This window comes from Micropterus salmoides, unplaced genomic scaffold (assembly GCF_014851395.1).
Source record: "Micropterus salmoides isolate LMB-PRFRI ecotype aquatic unplaced genomic scaffold, ASM1485139v1 Ms_hic_scaffold_1, whole genome shotgun sequence".
NCBI classification, from domain to species: domain Eukaryota; kingdom Metazoa; phylum Chordata; class Actinopteri; order Centrarchiformes; family Centrarchidae; genus Micropterus; species Micropterus salmoides.
Genome location: NW_024040040.1, coordinates 5,909,791 through 5,924,858, shown reverse-complemented (window position 1 = coordinate 5,924,858; position 15,068 = coordinate 5,909,791). Strand labels below are relative to the sequence as shown.

Sequence of the window (15,068 nt, the reverse complement as noted above, 5' to 3'; positions counted from 1 at the left end):
ACGAAGAAGGGCGCACCTGCTTTTCAACCAGGAAGCCGGTAGAGGTCAGTAAAGGTGCGTTCACGTGTCAACAGGTCATCTGCACCTTCATCAGACAATGGAGGGGAGGAAAAAGGAAAAAACACGCTGCTCATTTCCATATAATTTAATTTCAAAAATAAATCTTTTTAATATCTCTTCACTATAATAACTTCATAAACATTATTGGATTTATGTAAACACTTAAATACACTCTATGATTTGTTCTAAAAAAATCTCTGTGTTAAAGCAGTAATGTTACATACAAAGAGCACAACATCCCTGTGGACCACCATGAAACTAAATCCCTTACATTCACCTTAAAATCCCACCAATCTTTCCCATTATATTGAAGTAATTTCGATGTTTTAATGGCATAATATAATAATACATGTTTTCATCGATTATCTGCATTGTTTGAGGGCTTTGAAGGTGTAAAACATCTTGAAGTTGACCAATAACGTTCCCCTTAAATTACTCATTACATTCTACACATTTGAAAAATCAACTAATCATCTATATTGTACGATATTAAGGGGACTTTAATGGGTTTTCTGAAGTGTAAAAACCCCTTAAAGCGGACTAAAACAACATGAAAGCCATCCCTTACTTTACAGTATACCTTAAAAGTGCCTGAATTTCAGGGACGGCTTTAATCCCATGTGAACGTTTTCTTTTTACCACATTAATCCACAAAGTAAAACCATTAATTAAATTCCTACTAAATTCCAACCTATACATAACTTTTTTTATTTAGGGATTTGTAAATTAAGGGGTTTAGTTTTTAAAATGAATTGACAAACTGAAAGATCTCCTTGACTTAAAATTAAGGTGTTTGGTGTGTTTTAAAGGGTAGATTAAGGTTTTAAGGTTATTTTAAGGGATTATTGTTTCATAGTGTTTTAAGGATACGAGTGTCACGGAAAGTCTCTGAAACATCCGCACTTCTTTGAGCTCGTTCAGCCTCCGAGCGCTCTTATATTTGCTGTCTGTGTTTGTGGTTTTGGAAGAATTCATCTGTCAGTTCACAGCTTTTTTTCTTCCGTCTTTGTCCTCCCGAAAAACTCCCATCAGGCCTCAGTAGGAACCCAAACGTGTCCCATCATGTCAGGATCGTGGTCCTGTACAGCTCTACGGGCTTGTATTTGGGGTCCCCCTTGTTAAAAAGTGAGGGGTTCAGGTTCCTTTTTTGATTAACGTGTCCAGCCATGCTACCTTTTCACCCTCCTCACCTGTCGTCCTGAGCCACGCCCAGTGGGTGGAAGCGTCCGGAGTCCAGCAGCATCGTCCCCAGCCAGTGTAAAAGCCGGGAGTACCAGTGGATCCCGTCACTGTGGCTCCCAGTGGATCCAGTCCAGCTGTGAATCAGCCGGAGCGGTGAGAAGGCCCAGTGGGCCAGGGAGTGCTGGTCCACCACGGCGTAGCAGGACGCCACCACTCCATCAACAACCAACGTCCCCTGCTGGGTCAGCGGTGCAAACGCCCCACTGCTGTCCCTCATGCTGACCCGGGTGATCCGAGACAGTCGCCCCCGGCTGTGCCTCTGTCCCGCTTTACCCTCCGACACCAGCACACACTGTCCCGGCTGGGCGTCGCTGGCGTACACAGTCCTGAGGGCGCCGTGGGCTGGCACCGCCCCCTCTGAGCAGTTCCCCTCGGACACAAATATAAGGTGGGCGGCGGTGAGCGAGAGGCGGGCTCCAGCTTCTGTCTGCAGGGTGTAGAAGAGCTTCCGGGTCCCGGGGTCACGGTCCAGGAAGGCTAGGACTTCACTGTAAACCAGCGCCCCGCTGCCATCACTTCCCGCGGTGGCCAGGACGCGCTCGCCAGGTCGAAGGTCACGGATGGACTTCTGACCGCCGCTCTCCAATGTGACCAAGGCCTCACCGGGGAAACAACCTCCAGATTTAGCCGCCACGGAGTGATCTGAAAGAGAGAGAGAGACAAGAAGGTTTAACTGGAGGTCAATAATCCTGATGTACGGAGGCTCAATCCTGCCAGGAAAATAAAAAGGACAATTACAACTTTTTAATTTAACTATTAAATATGACCCTGTGTTTTAATGTTGAGTCAGAATTATAACGTGGTTGAAATTCTGACTCACTATATCATAATTTTGACTTAATATATCTCATAATTTTGGTCTAGTGAGTCAAATGTTTGACACACTATGTCACAAGTAAAATTTAGTTATAATTTTGACCTTTTCTCTATGAATTGACTGACATCTTGACTTTGTACCTTGTTATTTTGATTAAAATATCTCGTCCTAATGTCCTAATATTGACCTGCTACCTTACAGTTGTGACTTACTATCCAATACGTTTGACTTGTTATTCAAAACTTGGATTAAAAAAGTCAAACGTTTGAATTTTAATATTATACTTTTGACTTTAACAGTAGATTTTGAATAAGAATTAATAAGTATCTCATAGTCTTGACATTAAAACGTCAAACCTTTGACTTATCTGATGATGATGAAATGACTAAATTATGACTTTAAAAAAAATCTATTTTACTGCAGTATCTTGCATTTCTGACTTGCCTTCTCATATTTTTGACCAAAGTAAACTTTTTTAATCTCATAATTTCTGAAAATTTGTCATTTTAAATCATTATCTCATTATTTTGATTTGAAAAGTCTAAACATTTTCCATTTTTGTCATTCCTAACATTCCTTTTTTATTGGCAGGACATCCATACAAAAAGCCTTCAGCACACAATAAATCTTTTCAACTCCCTTAAGCTAAATATTGACTCTTTTTTCTTTCCTCTGCTAGACATAAAGAACAATAAGCAGATAAAACCTTGTGAATAATGATCGTGTGTGTGGGTACACGTGTGTCCAGGCAGGATTGTGTTCGGGACAATGCGTCCGGGCACTTGAAAGTGACACTCTGTCTCAAGGCGATAAATATTTGGGGAAGGTAGGAAAGCCAAGGCCAGGTGATAAGATAAGTCACCTGAAGGAGGAAGGAGCCGAGCGGGAAAATCAGCCAGCAGATTAATCATCTAACAAACTCCGGTACGTTTAAAAAAACATCTCGCCCAGGTTTAAAGACGCAGACTGCAGGATGTTCAGAGTGACGACTCTTTAAAAATGGTTTTAAAAGAGTTTATATGATTAAAATTTGACCATAAACTTTTATGACTTTTTCAGGAAGTCATGTTAAAGGTTTATTTAGTATTAATATGTTTATATATATATTTAACATGAGCTTGAGGTACAAGGTAGATTTATTTGTCACAATACAACAGGTTGTAAGTGAAACTTAACTGTTACGTAGAAGACAATATATATAATATAAAAGCAATTATAAAAATGTCTGTTTACAATTGAATTATTTGTTTATTTGATTATTTAATTAATATTTTAGTATATATATATATATATATCTTTACAGATTTTTAAATAGATATCTTTTCTTTTTATTATTTTTAATAAAGCCCTGCCAGTGTCTAGATGTAATTTTTATTATTTTTTTGTGCTCTTGAATTAACCTACCTAATAATGCTGAACTACAACCATGATATTATGACATACTAGATTGTCTAAATTAAGATAACTCAATATCAGGAGACAGTCTGGAATTTTGATTGACTTTTGCATCATTATGACTCCGTAAATCTAACAATGTTTGATCAGCAAATCAACATTTTGATTATTATGTCACAATTTTGACTTAAAAACACATAAGATTTTCATTTTAGACACAGACACCTGGATATATAAAAAGCATAAACAACATTATCTCTTAATTTAAAATGTTAAAGGTTCTCTGTGCAGCACTATGGAGTCACTCCCCTGTTTGACAGTTAGTGGCAGTAACGAGCAAAGGCGCGTACCAACACAGGCAGGGAAGAAGGGACACAATGTGGGGTTTTAAATATAAAAACACATTGGCTTTGCACATGTTTTTTGAGGAAGGAAACACATTCAGCTTGGTTTTCAGACCTCAAGGACTCAGATGGAAATGATTAGAAATTAGTCATTCGAGGTGAACAAAAAGATTTCTGCAAAAAACATTTCAGCTCCTTCACACATGATTACTATAATGTGTTGTGCCGGCCACGTCTCTAGCAAAAGAGATAATGTATCTCAAGTTAAATAAATAAGTAAGAACAGTTGTGGTTAAGAAATGCAGCTTCTCTTGAATCATTTTTTTTCCATGTTGGCTGTAAATTTCTTTGCAAGATCAATGGATTTCAAATCTTATCCTGACTCTAATCCTGAATACTTCATCATATAAATTGTCTATGAAGATTCTCAGTCATCCAGGTCATAATTATCCAACATCATATAAATTCTGTTCTGCACTAAGAAGCAAAAAAAAACAAAAAAACAGTATAAATAGAAATAAAAAGTTACTTTTCTCTAATCGTAGTAAAATAAAAACTTGAAGTATTACCTTCCTAACTCTCTTCCTGGTTTGACCACAGAATTATTTCTCATGTTGTTGATGTAAAGCAGCAGGAGTCTGAGGTGAATTGTGTTAACTTTTCCAGTCCAGTCCTTCATATACGGGGTCCTGGTGCTTTGCTGCCCCCTAGTGGTTGTTTCCTCTTGCTGCCCCCCCTCCCCCCCTCCCCGTAAGTGGCTGGATTTTTCTTCTCGAGAACGCTTTCTTTTCTGTCTTGTTTTGAGGGATTTCGAGGAAAAACAGGAGAAAAAAAAAAAAAAAAAAAGGAGAAATCAAAAACATGGAAGAAAAAAAAACACCAACTTCATTGGTTGCCCTTCTGATCAAGTCAAGGACTGGGCCCTCGCAACCCGATCTGGGAGGGAAGGAGAGAGGAGGAGGGGGAGGGAAAGGGAAGGGAAAAGAGAGATAAAGTCGGAAAAAGGAGAAAGAAAGAGGGGAAAAGAAAAGGAAAATCACAGTTACCACTCAGTGTAAAATGTGTCGGGGGGTGTTAAAGGGCGTGTTTCAATTCTGATGCATTTTTACAAGAGCGTGTGACTTTCAGCACGCCTGTGTATCCACTCTCGGATGGCACATTTGTGTTACTTTTCATGCTAGCTTCACATTTACGGTTATGAACAGACACTATGTTGAGTATATGTTGAACCTTGATGTGAATGTGTGCTGTCCTACGCAGAGTCTGCAGAACTCAGCAGCTGGTTTAATACAACAAGGGGCCACTTAGTGTTAACATGCAATCTATAGCTGGTAATCTTTTCTGGATGAGAAGAAGCTCTTGTTGGTTCAAGTGTGGATGCAGTCTGTAAAACCGTGTTGAAAAGTTACTTAACCCCATCCATTTTTCTTTTGATGATATACTAAATATCCCTCAACACATGAACACGGGTGTCTCCCACATGATTTAACAGTACTATGCATTTATGCCGTGGCCACCGGTTCTAATTATTTTAATCATGTTTTTTTCTCACATTTTGGTCCTGTAAACTGGTCTAAAAACTACAGTAGTTGAATCAAATTAAAAAATTGGAATTCATTTAAAATTTACCCATAATTCACTGATTGTTTCTCTTAAATTGAATATTTAGCTTCAGCTCAACGTTTGTGGCACAAGTTTAAAGCTCATTGATTGGATGTCCTGAAAAGCACCTTGGGAATCGCAGGTAACGCTCTGCTTCAGATTTTTATGTGCCTTGTAAACCAGGTATTTTATAATGCAGCTGTTTATCTTTAGTACTGATGTTTTTAAAAAGGTTTTATGTCCATCCAAAGCTGTACGAGAGCTCTAACGGTCAGTCACCTTCACTCTCGTCTGTGCAGAAAATTAAGCAGACTTTTATTTCCTAAAGCCTGACCTAGCTTCTTCCACTTCAAACTCTAGTGGCTCACAAAGATGGCGACCAGCACTAAACTGTAAAACTCCACTATAGCCTATATTACCGGTGCTTAGCATCTCATTAACATGCTAGCTTTTGCTACGCTAAACCTCTCTGTAGAGTCTGGAAATCAAAATTTATATGTTTTGCTGAGTCCTTTCCTACTTGGCTTCTTCTGAAATCACCTGACACCTGGTTGAATAAAGAACCAATTAGCCAGCTTCTGTGTGAGGAAAGCAAAAAAGCCACAAACAGCTCACAGAAGCACACGTGTAGCAGTGACGTGGCCTAACCTGAGGGACACATGGGGTGAGTGGCAGATGAGACAGATGAAGAAAACGGGAAATATGAAAGCTAGCAAGCGACCGCGTCCCTAATATGCAACGCCAGAAGAAAGTGAGCGATCAGGGATGGAGGAGTGAGAGCTAAAAAGGTTAGAAAGACAGAAGAGGCAGCGGCAGCAGTTCCCGACAAAAGAGGCTTCTACAAGAAGTCTTCAGCAAAATTCAGCTACATTTAGTATCCACTTTGTTGGGCTGGGTGTTGTTTGAAATATTCCCAAACTGGTGCAGATGTGAAACCAAAACAATACTTTTGTGTGAGGAAACATGTTATTGTGAGCCACAACATGGAAACGTGTCACCACCACCAAAGTCTGTTAGAAGCTAAACTTTGTCACAACACTGGCAGAGTTTGCAACACTGTTAAAGGCTGCAAAGCTTCCATTCAGGCTACAGCAGTTAGATTAGTAAAACCTTAAAGGGAGGCTCCTGGAAGCAGTACGCTCCACTGAAGCCCCGACACACGCTGAACTTGAGATTCTGCCCGTCCTCACCAGAAAAACGGCCATTATGCCGAATATGCAGCAGCAGTTAGGCCATGACCTCTAGTGGCAGAAGAAGGTGACTTACATAACCTAACCACCTGTTTCAAAACACGTCCCATGGGTTAAACGCCATGTCACTTAGGTAATGTGAATTAACGTGATGAAGGTCTGGTAAGCCTGTTGCTGGACTGGCACTCGCCAAGTCCACGTCATTTTGGGATAATCGACCTATTTAATAGTTTCATAATGAGGAAAAAGTATCAGAGGGAAATTTGCATTGGTTCACTTTTTGCCAGCATCACCGAGAACTTGTGTCCTGAATCCTGGGCGTGGTTTAGACAACAAAACTTTGCTAAAAAAAAAGGTCACAGTTCTGGTTAAATAATGACATTTTTTTATTAAGATCTTGTCTGACTTTAACAAAATGCTTCGAGTCACCTAAACCTAGCTATAGACACGTCAATCAGGCTTTAGCTGCATTGGATGGAGGTAGTTTGAAGGTTTTGCAGATACTTTATGCTCAGTATGAACATTTAAAACCTTTAAATTTCATTAAAAACGTGTCTTAATGTTGATAAAAAATAAACATGATCATCATTACATAAAATCTTAAAGATCTCTGTGAGCCTCAAAGTAAGAGCCCGTCTTCGAGTGCAGAACCTACAGGCTCTCTTGCACCTTTGCTTCGCCTTAACAAAGACAAAGCTACCGTTTGTTGTTTGGATTCAGCACAAGTGCAAATTTCAGCAGCCGTCCTCGCTCACCTGACTTGACGCTGCAGTGGATGTGGGCCTTGGACTCGTAGTAGACCCAGTCAAACCCGGCCTCCACCGCCAGCCGCGCCAGCATGGCGTACTTGTTTCTGTCTCGGTCCGAGGTGGTGATGTCCACCGCCCGGCCCTCGTAGTGCAGCGACTCCTCCGAGTGGTGGCCGTCCTCGTCCCAGCCCTCGGTGACCCGCAGCCGGACCCCGGGCCACAGGTTCATCACCGAGATGGCCAGAGAGTTCAGCCTGTCTTTGCAGCGCTGCAGCAGAAGAGACACATCTGTCTTATGTCCACAATGTCTGCAAAACTTTCAATGTATATGTATAATATATATTTTTCCTCCATGTATATCGAACAAATATTAGATTTACAGTCAGTAATACATACAAGAACATAGAGGACACTGGGAAAAGCATTTCTTCAACCCTCATAGCTTTCAATTTCAGGCTGCTGTTTATATAATTTTTATGTAAATACCTCATTTGACCTTCTAACTCTGCTTTATGCACTTTCATTGCACTGAGATTCTTAATATAAAAATATACTTTACTTTTTTATACATGCTGTCCTAAAGAAGCAATATTTTCTATACCTGAAATGATGGAGGAACTTCAACAACGTCTTTACTCTTGTTTTATCATGACCTAAATATAACATATCATTGATCTTGCAGGGATCAGCTGAGGTGTATGGAATTGAAACGATAGTCGTCGGTAGCTGCATTGAATTTAGGACATTTTTCATTTTTAAATCTCTCATGTTCTGATTACAGGGAGCGGTTCACACAACTTTTTTAATGTTATCAGATGATTTATGATTGTTTTTACCTTCTTTTACGAATTTATTTATGAGTTACTGTTTGACGTCTTGCTTGTCGACCCTCCTGTCGCACTATTATTCATTGTTATTGTACTTTAGTGTAGTCACAGACGGCTGCTGCACCTACCAATCAGAGAGCAGCAGAAAAAGTTTAGGGCTACAAAGAGGCATTCTGACTGCACCCATCCACTTCACCAAATCCCCGTCACACCCCTGTCACCCCTCTCCCACTTGTCTGTGGCTGCAGCCTTCCCACAATGCACCCCTGCTGTCAGCTCGGCCTCGTGTTTGCTCTCTGTGGTGAGCGAAGGGAGCTATGTTCGGGATGAATGGAGGGGTGAAGGGGGGGCTGTGAGGTTATGGGGTGGTTGGGTGATGGTGGTGGCTGCTACATGAACAAGAGGTCCTCAGCGTCCCTCTAAACCTGGAGTCTGGTCAGGTTGAGCAAACAGAAGGTGAGAGGGCCCATTGAAGGACTCGTTCGACTGCTCGAGCTCCCGCAAATAAATCCTCCAGCCGGCTCCGTCTATCTGATCCGCTCCCAGACTGCATTGTCAGGGCGGCTGGATTTATCTGGCGTGACATCTCAGGCGACATCTCCGATACACCTGGTCTGATCTTCACTAAATAAGGGGGGGGATTTAAAAGAAGGTGTAGACTGGCCTGAAGGGGGTGGCGACCTTCCTGTAGAACTAAAACATTTCAAGAGACCAGTTTTGGATAAATTTAACAGCACAATGACGTCAAAAGTTGAAATAAAGTTCAGACTGATTTGTGCAGGAGGAGAATACTTTTTTTAAAAAGTGGCACAGATTGCTTTAAAGAGGGGGCAATATGATGGTGACACTATTCAGGGGTACATTTAACAAGATGACAGGTTTTTAAAAATGTAGGACTCATCTGGCTAAAGGAGGGCCGTATGAAAAAAGGTGCGATGTTTCAGCCAGCTCGCGTCCAACTTCATTAAAACCTGGCACATATTAGCCTGAAGAGGGGGCTGTTTTCAGACTTGATGGGTCCAATTTTGATCATCTCCCTTATTTTCAGAAAAGTAAAGGAGGGGTCACTGAAATATGGCATAAAAAATGAGTGACGAGGAGCCTATTTTACACTCAAACGTGTTATTTTAAGTTTGGATGTGTTTGGTTAGATGTCTAAAGTTCCCTCAGCTTGTCAAATTTTCACTTTTACACAAAACACATTTACGAACATAGTGGAGGAACAGCCTGACGCTCGTCCTCACCAGAAAACCGGTTGTGTAGGTCCTTTGTGCAGCAGTTTATGACGACCCATATCTACGTTTTTTGTCAGGCCGCGACCTCCAGAGGTCATAAGATGGGAGCAAATGATAGCCTATAGTATAAAGCGCAAGAAAGTCCACATCAAGAGGTTAACTGGGTTTCACCTAAACCTAACGCATTATCTTTGTTTCCAGCAGGTTTTTCACAACTCTGCCGCTGATTGGCTAGTAGCCTACTCCTTGCCTCCCTTGGTTAGGTAGGTCATGAGTAGAGTTAGCCAATCAGAGGGGGTGAACATGGGGCGGGACTTGGTGCAAAGCCGCTGTCCCTCAAGTTAGAATTGTTAAAAATCTGGTGGTGATAAAAAAAAAAAACCTAAACCTAACCAAACTGCAACCATTTCACAACGTTAACCACGTGTTTAACGTCACATGACTTATGTAACGGACTTACCTGTGTGGGCTGAACTGGTCCTTTCCCGAGGTCATTGACAAATCGACCTATTTTGTTGTTTATACATGAGGAGGTGCCAATTTCTTGTTGGGAAACAGGTTATTTTGTTTTGCCATAACCTTTGGGAATGACATTTCTATCCCACCAACACATTTTAAGTCCAAATGTAAGCAGCAGTGGCTGCTAAGAGCTAAATTTACCAGGATGAAGCCAACACTTGTTGGATTTGGATAGATATGGCTTTGAATAAGGGCACAGATACCAAAGTGAGTTTGAGCAGAGTTAAAGTAGTAACTGCAGGCTTTTAAAACATGTTATTGTTTGGGGGTGTAATTATTTTACTCAAACACAGTGTATCTCCCACTTTACTTGTTTGATTTTGATGAAAGGTGGAAGAATGATGCATTTTTATGCCAAATGTAATTTATAAAATGATCATTTAAAGAGTTATATTTCCCTGATAATAAAGTCACAATTGCTTACTTTAAAAATCTGCTCACATCCAGGGAAATAGAAAAAAAATAGACCCCATAAATGCCTCCATTAAGATTAAACCGGGAGGGGAGTTTAATCTGTTGCTCTTAATTCACTTGACTGACAGACTAAATGAAAGAAATCTAAATTACAGTCACTAAAGTCTTATTAAATCAAGCCAGCATGACTATAGGTCGTCTTGTCATTTCCCTGCAGCCCCTGAAAGCCTCTCTCAGTGATGCAGCGTGTCATGAATCTCAGCCTATTAAGAGTGAAAAGTGGGATTAAACGCTATAAAACGCTTTTTCCATGTTGGCTGTGATAAGAATAGCTCGTGGCTCGGTGGCCACAGATGCCTTTTCACGGTGCTCACTGTGGATTTTTAACGTCCTATGTTTTCTCTCTGCGGTCAGGGCAACGAGCTGGACTCCATAAATCAGACGATAGATTTTGTTGGTTTTCCTTTCAAGGTATACGGATCGACGGGGGTTTCTGTAGGAGCGGTTTAAGCACTAAACCGCTGGCTGCACAAACATTGGACGCGCAGGCTGACAACATGCGCCTGTGCACACCTTCGCGCTGCAAAAAATGTCCTCGTGTGGCGTCTAACATTCTTGTTTTCTTGAGACTAGGGGTCAAAATCAGTGAGATTGTTAGGCGAAGACCATGGTGTGCTGAAAGTGGGTTGATTTGCCTGTTTTTGAGGATTCTTTACGCATCACGTGTGCAAGAAATCCCTGAAGTAAGTGACAAATAACTGGAAATAATTTAAATTTTGTTGCACTTTTTGCATTTTTCACATTTGCTTTGAAAAGATAACTAAACTAATTAAAAAGGCCGCGTTAAATGAGACCAATGACACTTTTTGTAGTGTGACTTCGCCCCTGAACAGTCGTGTCTGTATGCAGCACGGAGCGCCCAGGAAAAAGCGAATAAAAATTCTGTATAATTAAGGCTTCAGCACAAGTGAAGCGGGCTATTTTTGCACATGTGCGCTGCGAAAACAAACAAAAAGTAACACGGAATAGTAAAAGACAAACAGAAGGCTGTCTCCTGCGGCTTGGAGCCCATAAATTGTGTGCAGGTCAGCGCCGCGGCTCGGGGCGCGCGCTCCAAAAAATGTCCTTTAAATTAACAAGACTCAAGTGGGCGCGTTTTTATCTTTCTCGCCCTTATTGCAGTTGCACTTTTTAGAATAATTTTCTAGCAAAAGTGGCAACACCTTGAGAAATAGACGACAAAAAAAGGCAGATTTTTTTTAAATTAAAACTCTTGAATCAGGGGTTGTTTTTTTTGCACTAAAGCGAAATTAAAAATGAACTCATAACCTGTTTTTGCCTCTTGCATTTAAAGACTTTAATCTTGTAGTACTTTTGTCCATTAAAGTGAGTCGCTCCGCCGGACATTTCTTGCAGTGCGCGCAGCGAGGTGACAGCTCCGGACTGGGAGTGCGCGCTTTAACTCCCCACGTGGGTCTGTGGACATAAGCGCTGCAGCTCGGAGAGGAAGCCCGCGGTCACAAGAGCCAGATATAAATACTTTATTCCTGGGGAAATTGGGAGTCAAATAAATTCCACCCGGAGCCACATCAATGATGGTGTCGTAAAAAAATTTGACAGTCCAAAAGGCGACTGTTAACTCTGGCCAGTCGGGCTAAAAACGAAAACGGTAAACATCAGTACACGCTTGACCCGGGCTCTAACCAAATACGACTATTGGCTGTTTTTCCACCAAAAAACATGATGTAAAACAGAGGACATAGTGTTTTAATTAAGAGCGACCGCTTTTCCATACATTTTTAGACGGGGTTGCCCTCTTCTACGCACGAGCTGCCCACAGTGAACCGCTGAAAGTTCATGTGGAGCAGAAGAGGAGAGCACTGATTCAAACTGGTCACCTACACAACCCAGAAACAAACTCCACTGTGTCAACAGCTGCAGGGCTTTTAGAATTGACTGAAGAATGAGCTGTGCAAACAGACAGATTTTGCAATCAGGTTCCCAAAGAGCAGAACTGCAAGAAAAATCCACCGTAAAACCCATTTCCATATGAGAAAAAGAGGTCAAATAGTTCGATTTAAAAGAAGTTGAAATAATCTTCCAGCTGTGATTTAAACTTAACTGAGAAGTCTGAAGACCTTTGGTAAAAATCACACTTGTTCGCTTTAAATAGCACCAAAAAACGATGGATCTTTTGGTAGATTGTGCTCAAATTCTTAAGATAAATGTGAGTTAAACACAATTTTGTGTGTTAAGACAGATTTCTTTGCAGTGCCGAACCCTGAGTCAACAAGAAATGCGGAAAAAGATAACAAGAGTCCACGCGTTTAAACACTGAGCAAAGTGCATTTGGCAATACCTCCTTAATAAGCAGGTTCTAATGCTGAACACACCCGGCTAAAAGGCACTACGGTGTCCGGGAGGGTTACCTGTGTCATCATGCGGTCTGCACCTGTGTTCTCCTCATCCTTGAAGATGATGTCGGGGTTGTAGTTCGGGGTGAGCTCCTTGAAGCGCTCAGAGTTCCGGGTTATTTTCCCTTCGTATCTCCCGCTGGCCCCTAAAGTCTTCTCGGCCACGTTCGGGCTGAATTGCTTGTAGGCGAGCGGCACGAGCTTCCGCGGTGACCGCCTCTTGCCATGTCCTCTGCCCGGTCCGCAACCCTCGCTGACCGGAGAGAGGAGAAAGGCGCACCCGGCGAGGCACGTCACCAGCTTCGGGAGCAGCATTCCGCCCCCCGGGGCCGGTATGTTACCCCCGGGCGGGTGGCCAAAATGTCCCCGCTGTATTTCTTTTGATGAGGGTCCTCCCGCGTGGGTTCCCCTTTTTAATTTTAGTGTGGAGGTAACGGAGCAGGACTCATTCCCGGGTCCCCAAAAGTGGCCATTCCCGGCGCGTAAAAGTGGCCAGTGCGCCGCTCGAGACGAGCTGGAAAGACCTGAACCTGTCCTCTAAGCTGCGGACACTCTCCTGTCCCGAGTGCACGCGGAGGCAGGGGCATAAATAGGCAAGGTGAGTTTATTTTGGCAGACTGGTTCAAAGCTGGCTCTCTGTGTCGAAGCTGTGAGAAAAGCGCTACAGACAGACACGGAGGCGCGCGGTGCGTAGACTGGCTGCGCCTGTTGGGCACGGCGGTCAAAGGGTGTCCCCGCAGCGGTTTCTGCCTCTCGGGTTTGTTCTCAATGCGTCCCTGTGGCGCAGGGCTGTTGGCAGAAATGGAAATGGAAGAGATCCTACTACAGTACAGATGAGGTGCCGCGGGAGAAGAAGAAGACCGCGCCCTGCTGGACCTGCCCTCTGCTCCGTCCTCTCCTCCCATCTGGGTGGCACAGGCCCCGCGGCCGCCTTCATCTGTTTATTGTCAGCCGGGGTTTCAGCCAAGAGGACAGACAAACACGGAGCCACGAGACTGTCCCGCGCGCTCACGCTGTCCTTTGGACCCTCTTCTTCAAGTTAAGGAGCGCAGGTGCGCGCGTCAAGACCTGCGCTCCAAACTTTCTCACCCCTCCTCTGTAAGAATTGAGACTCCATACAGAGTGACATAACAGTCTGTGCTGTAGGTGAGGAAATAACAACACTCTGACCGCCGGTTTCTCACCGTACAGGCGCCTTAAAGTGACGTCAAAATATCCCTCAAGGACCCCAACTAGGAAAAAACACAACCAAACATTTCAGTGTTCAAATTCACTACTTGCTTTTCAATCTCTATGATTCTAGAGATTTCCTACATTTCCCAGAACTCCCTTTAACAACCTGCAGAGGACATGTAGGCACAAAGAGCAACTGGGACACATGAGGACAGATATTTCTTTAAGTAGAGAAAAAGGTGAGGTCTATTCCTGCTGCGCCTGCCTCAGATCTCTCTCTGTTCTCTGTTCAGCACCTGTGCAGAGACAGACACATGAGAAAGGGCTGGGTGATATACAGTGTGAGGTCGTCCTTGCACTCAGGGATCCCAATTTCAGTTTAAACATTTTACAAGATAGTTCGCTGGACAAAAGCGACAATCCCATCTGGTTATTTTAACTTCTGGAAATCTTACGCTTTCACTAAATATAAACGGGTGAAGACTGACGTCAACGTCAGTGTTCAACACAACAAATGCACAACATCTTTCTAATCGCTATTTTCACAGCAGGAATTTCCCAGGTTTCTTTGCCTGCACTTCAACCTAAAGTAATCTGGGTCTAGATTTAATTCCCGCCCCAAAAGATCCCTGTCGCTTAGTTAGCTTTCCAGTGGTGTGAAGGTGCTGAACGCCACCTTTGGCTGATGTGCAGCTCATGTGTTTGTTGCATCCAGTAAAACAGAAATGTCTGACAAATCAAACCTCATCCAGCGGTAAATTGGATCCACTGAACATAAACAATATTTAAATGTTGGAAACTGGCAATTACAGTGACTCTGATAGTACATGAATGCAGCATTAGATGGACTAAAGGTTCCTGGGGGTTTCGGTTGAAAGGGGTGTTTCTGAGACACCGGTATATTAGTCTTCCACTATAAAATGCCACATACTATAACAGAGTTTTATTTTGTTGTTGCTCTGAGATCAGCTGTGGATAACGGAGCGACTGGCTGCAGTGACTTATGTCAGGGGAAAGGTCCGGTTTCACCAACAGAGACACGACACCCAACACCCTGCGGCTGAGCCCGCTGAGCCCTCTGCTGATG

At 42.7% G+C, this 15,068-nt stretch overlaps 1 protein-coding gene across 1 annotated transcript; it reads right to left on the bottom strand.

Annotated features, from left to right (window-relative positions):
• Nucleotides 1-130: 130 nt before the first annotated feature.
• LOC119900264 (indian hedgehog B protein-like) lies at nucleotides 131-14,060 on the bottom strand. Its single transcript, XM_038715061.1, has 3 exons — nucleotides 12,824-14,060; nucleotides 7,406-7,667; nucleotides 131-1,944 (listed from the first exon to the last, which is right to left on the bottom strand). The coding sequence occupies exons 1-3, from the start codon at nucleotides 13,121-13,123 to the stop codon at nucleotides 1,247-1,249; spliced, it is 1,260 nt and encodes a 419-aa protein (XP_038570989.1). The 5' UTR covers nucleotides 13,124-14,060; the 3' UTR covers nucleotides 131-1,246.
• Between the last annotated feature and the right edge of the window lie 1,008 nt (nucleotides 14,061-15,068).

Excerpts from the sequence above, each read along its gene's own strand:
- LOC119900264 (XM_038715061.1), bottom strand. The coding sequence starts at position 13,123 with ATGCTGCTCCCGAAGCTGGTGACGTGCCTCGCCGGGTGCGCCTTTCTC. Across the intron at positions 7,668-12,823 it reads CAGACCGCATGATGACACAG|CGCTGCAAAGACAGGCTGAA; the intron begins GTAACCCTCCCG and ends CTTCTGCTGCAG. Across the intron at positions 1,945-7,405 it reads CCACTGCAGCGTCAAGTCAG|ATCACTCCGTGGCGGCTAAA; the intron begins GTGAGCGAGGAC and ends TCTCTCTTTCAG.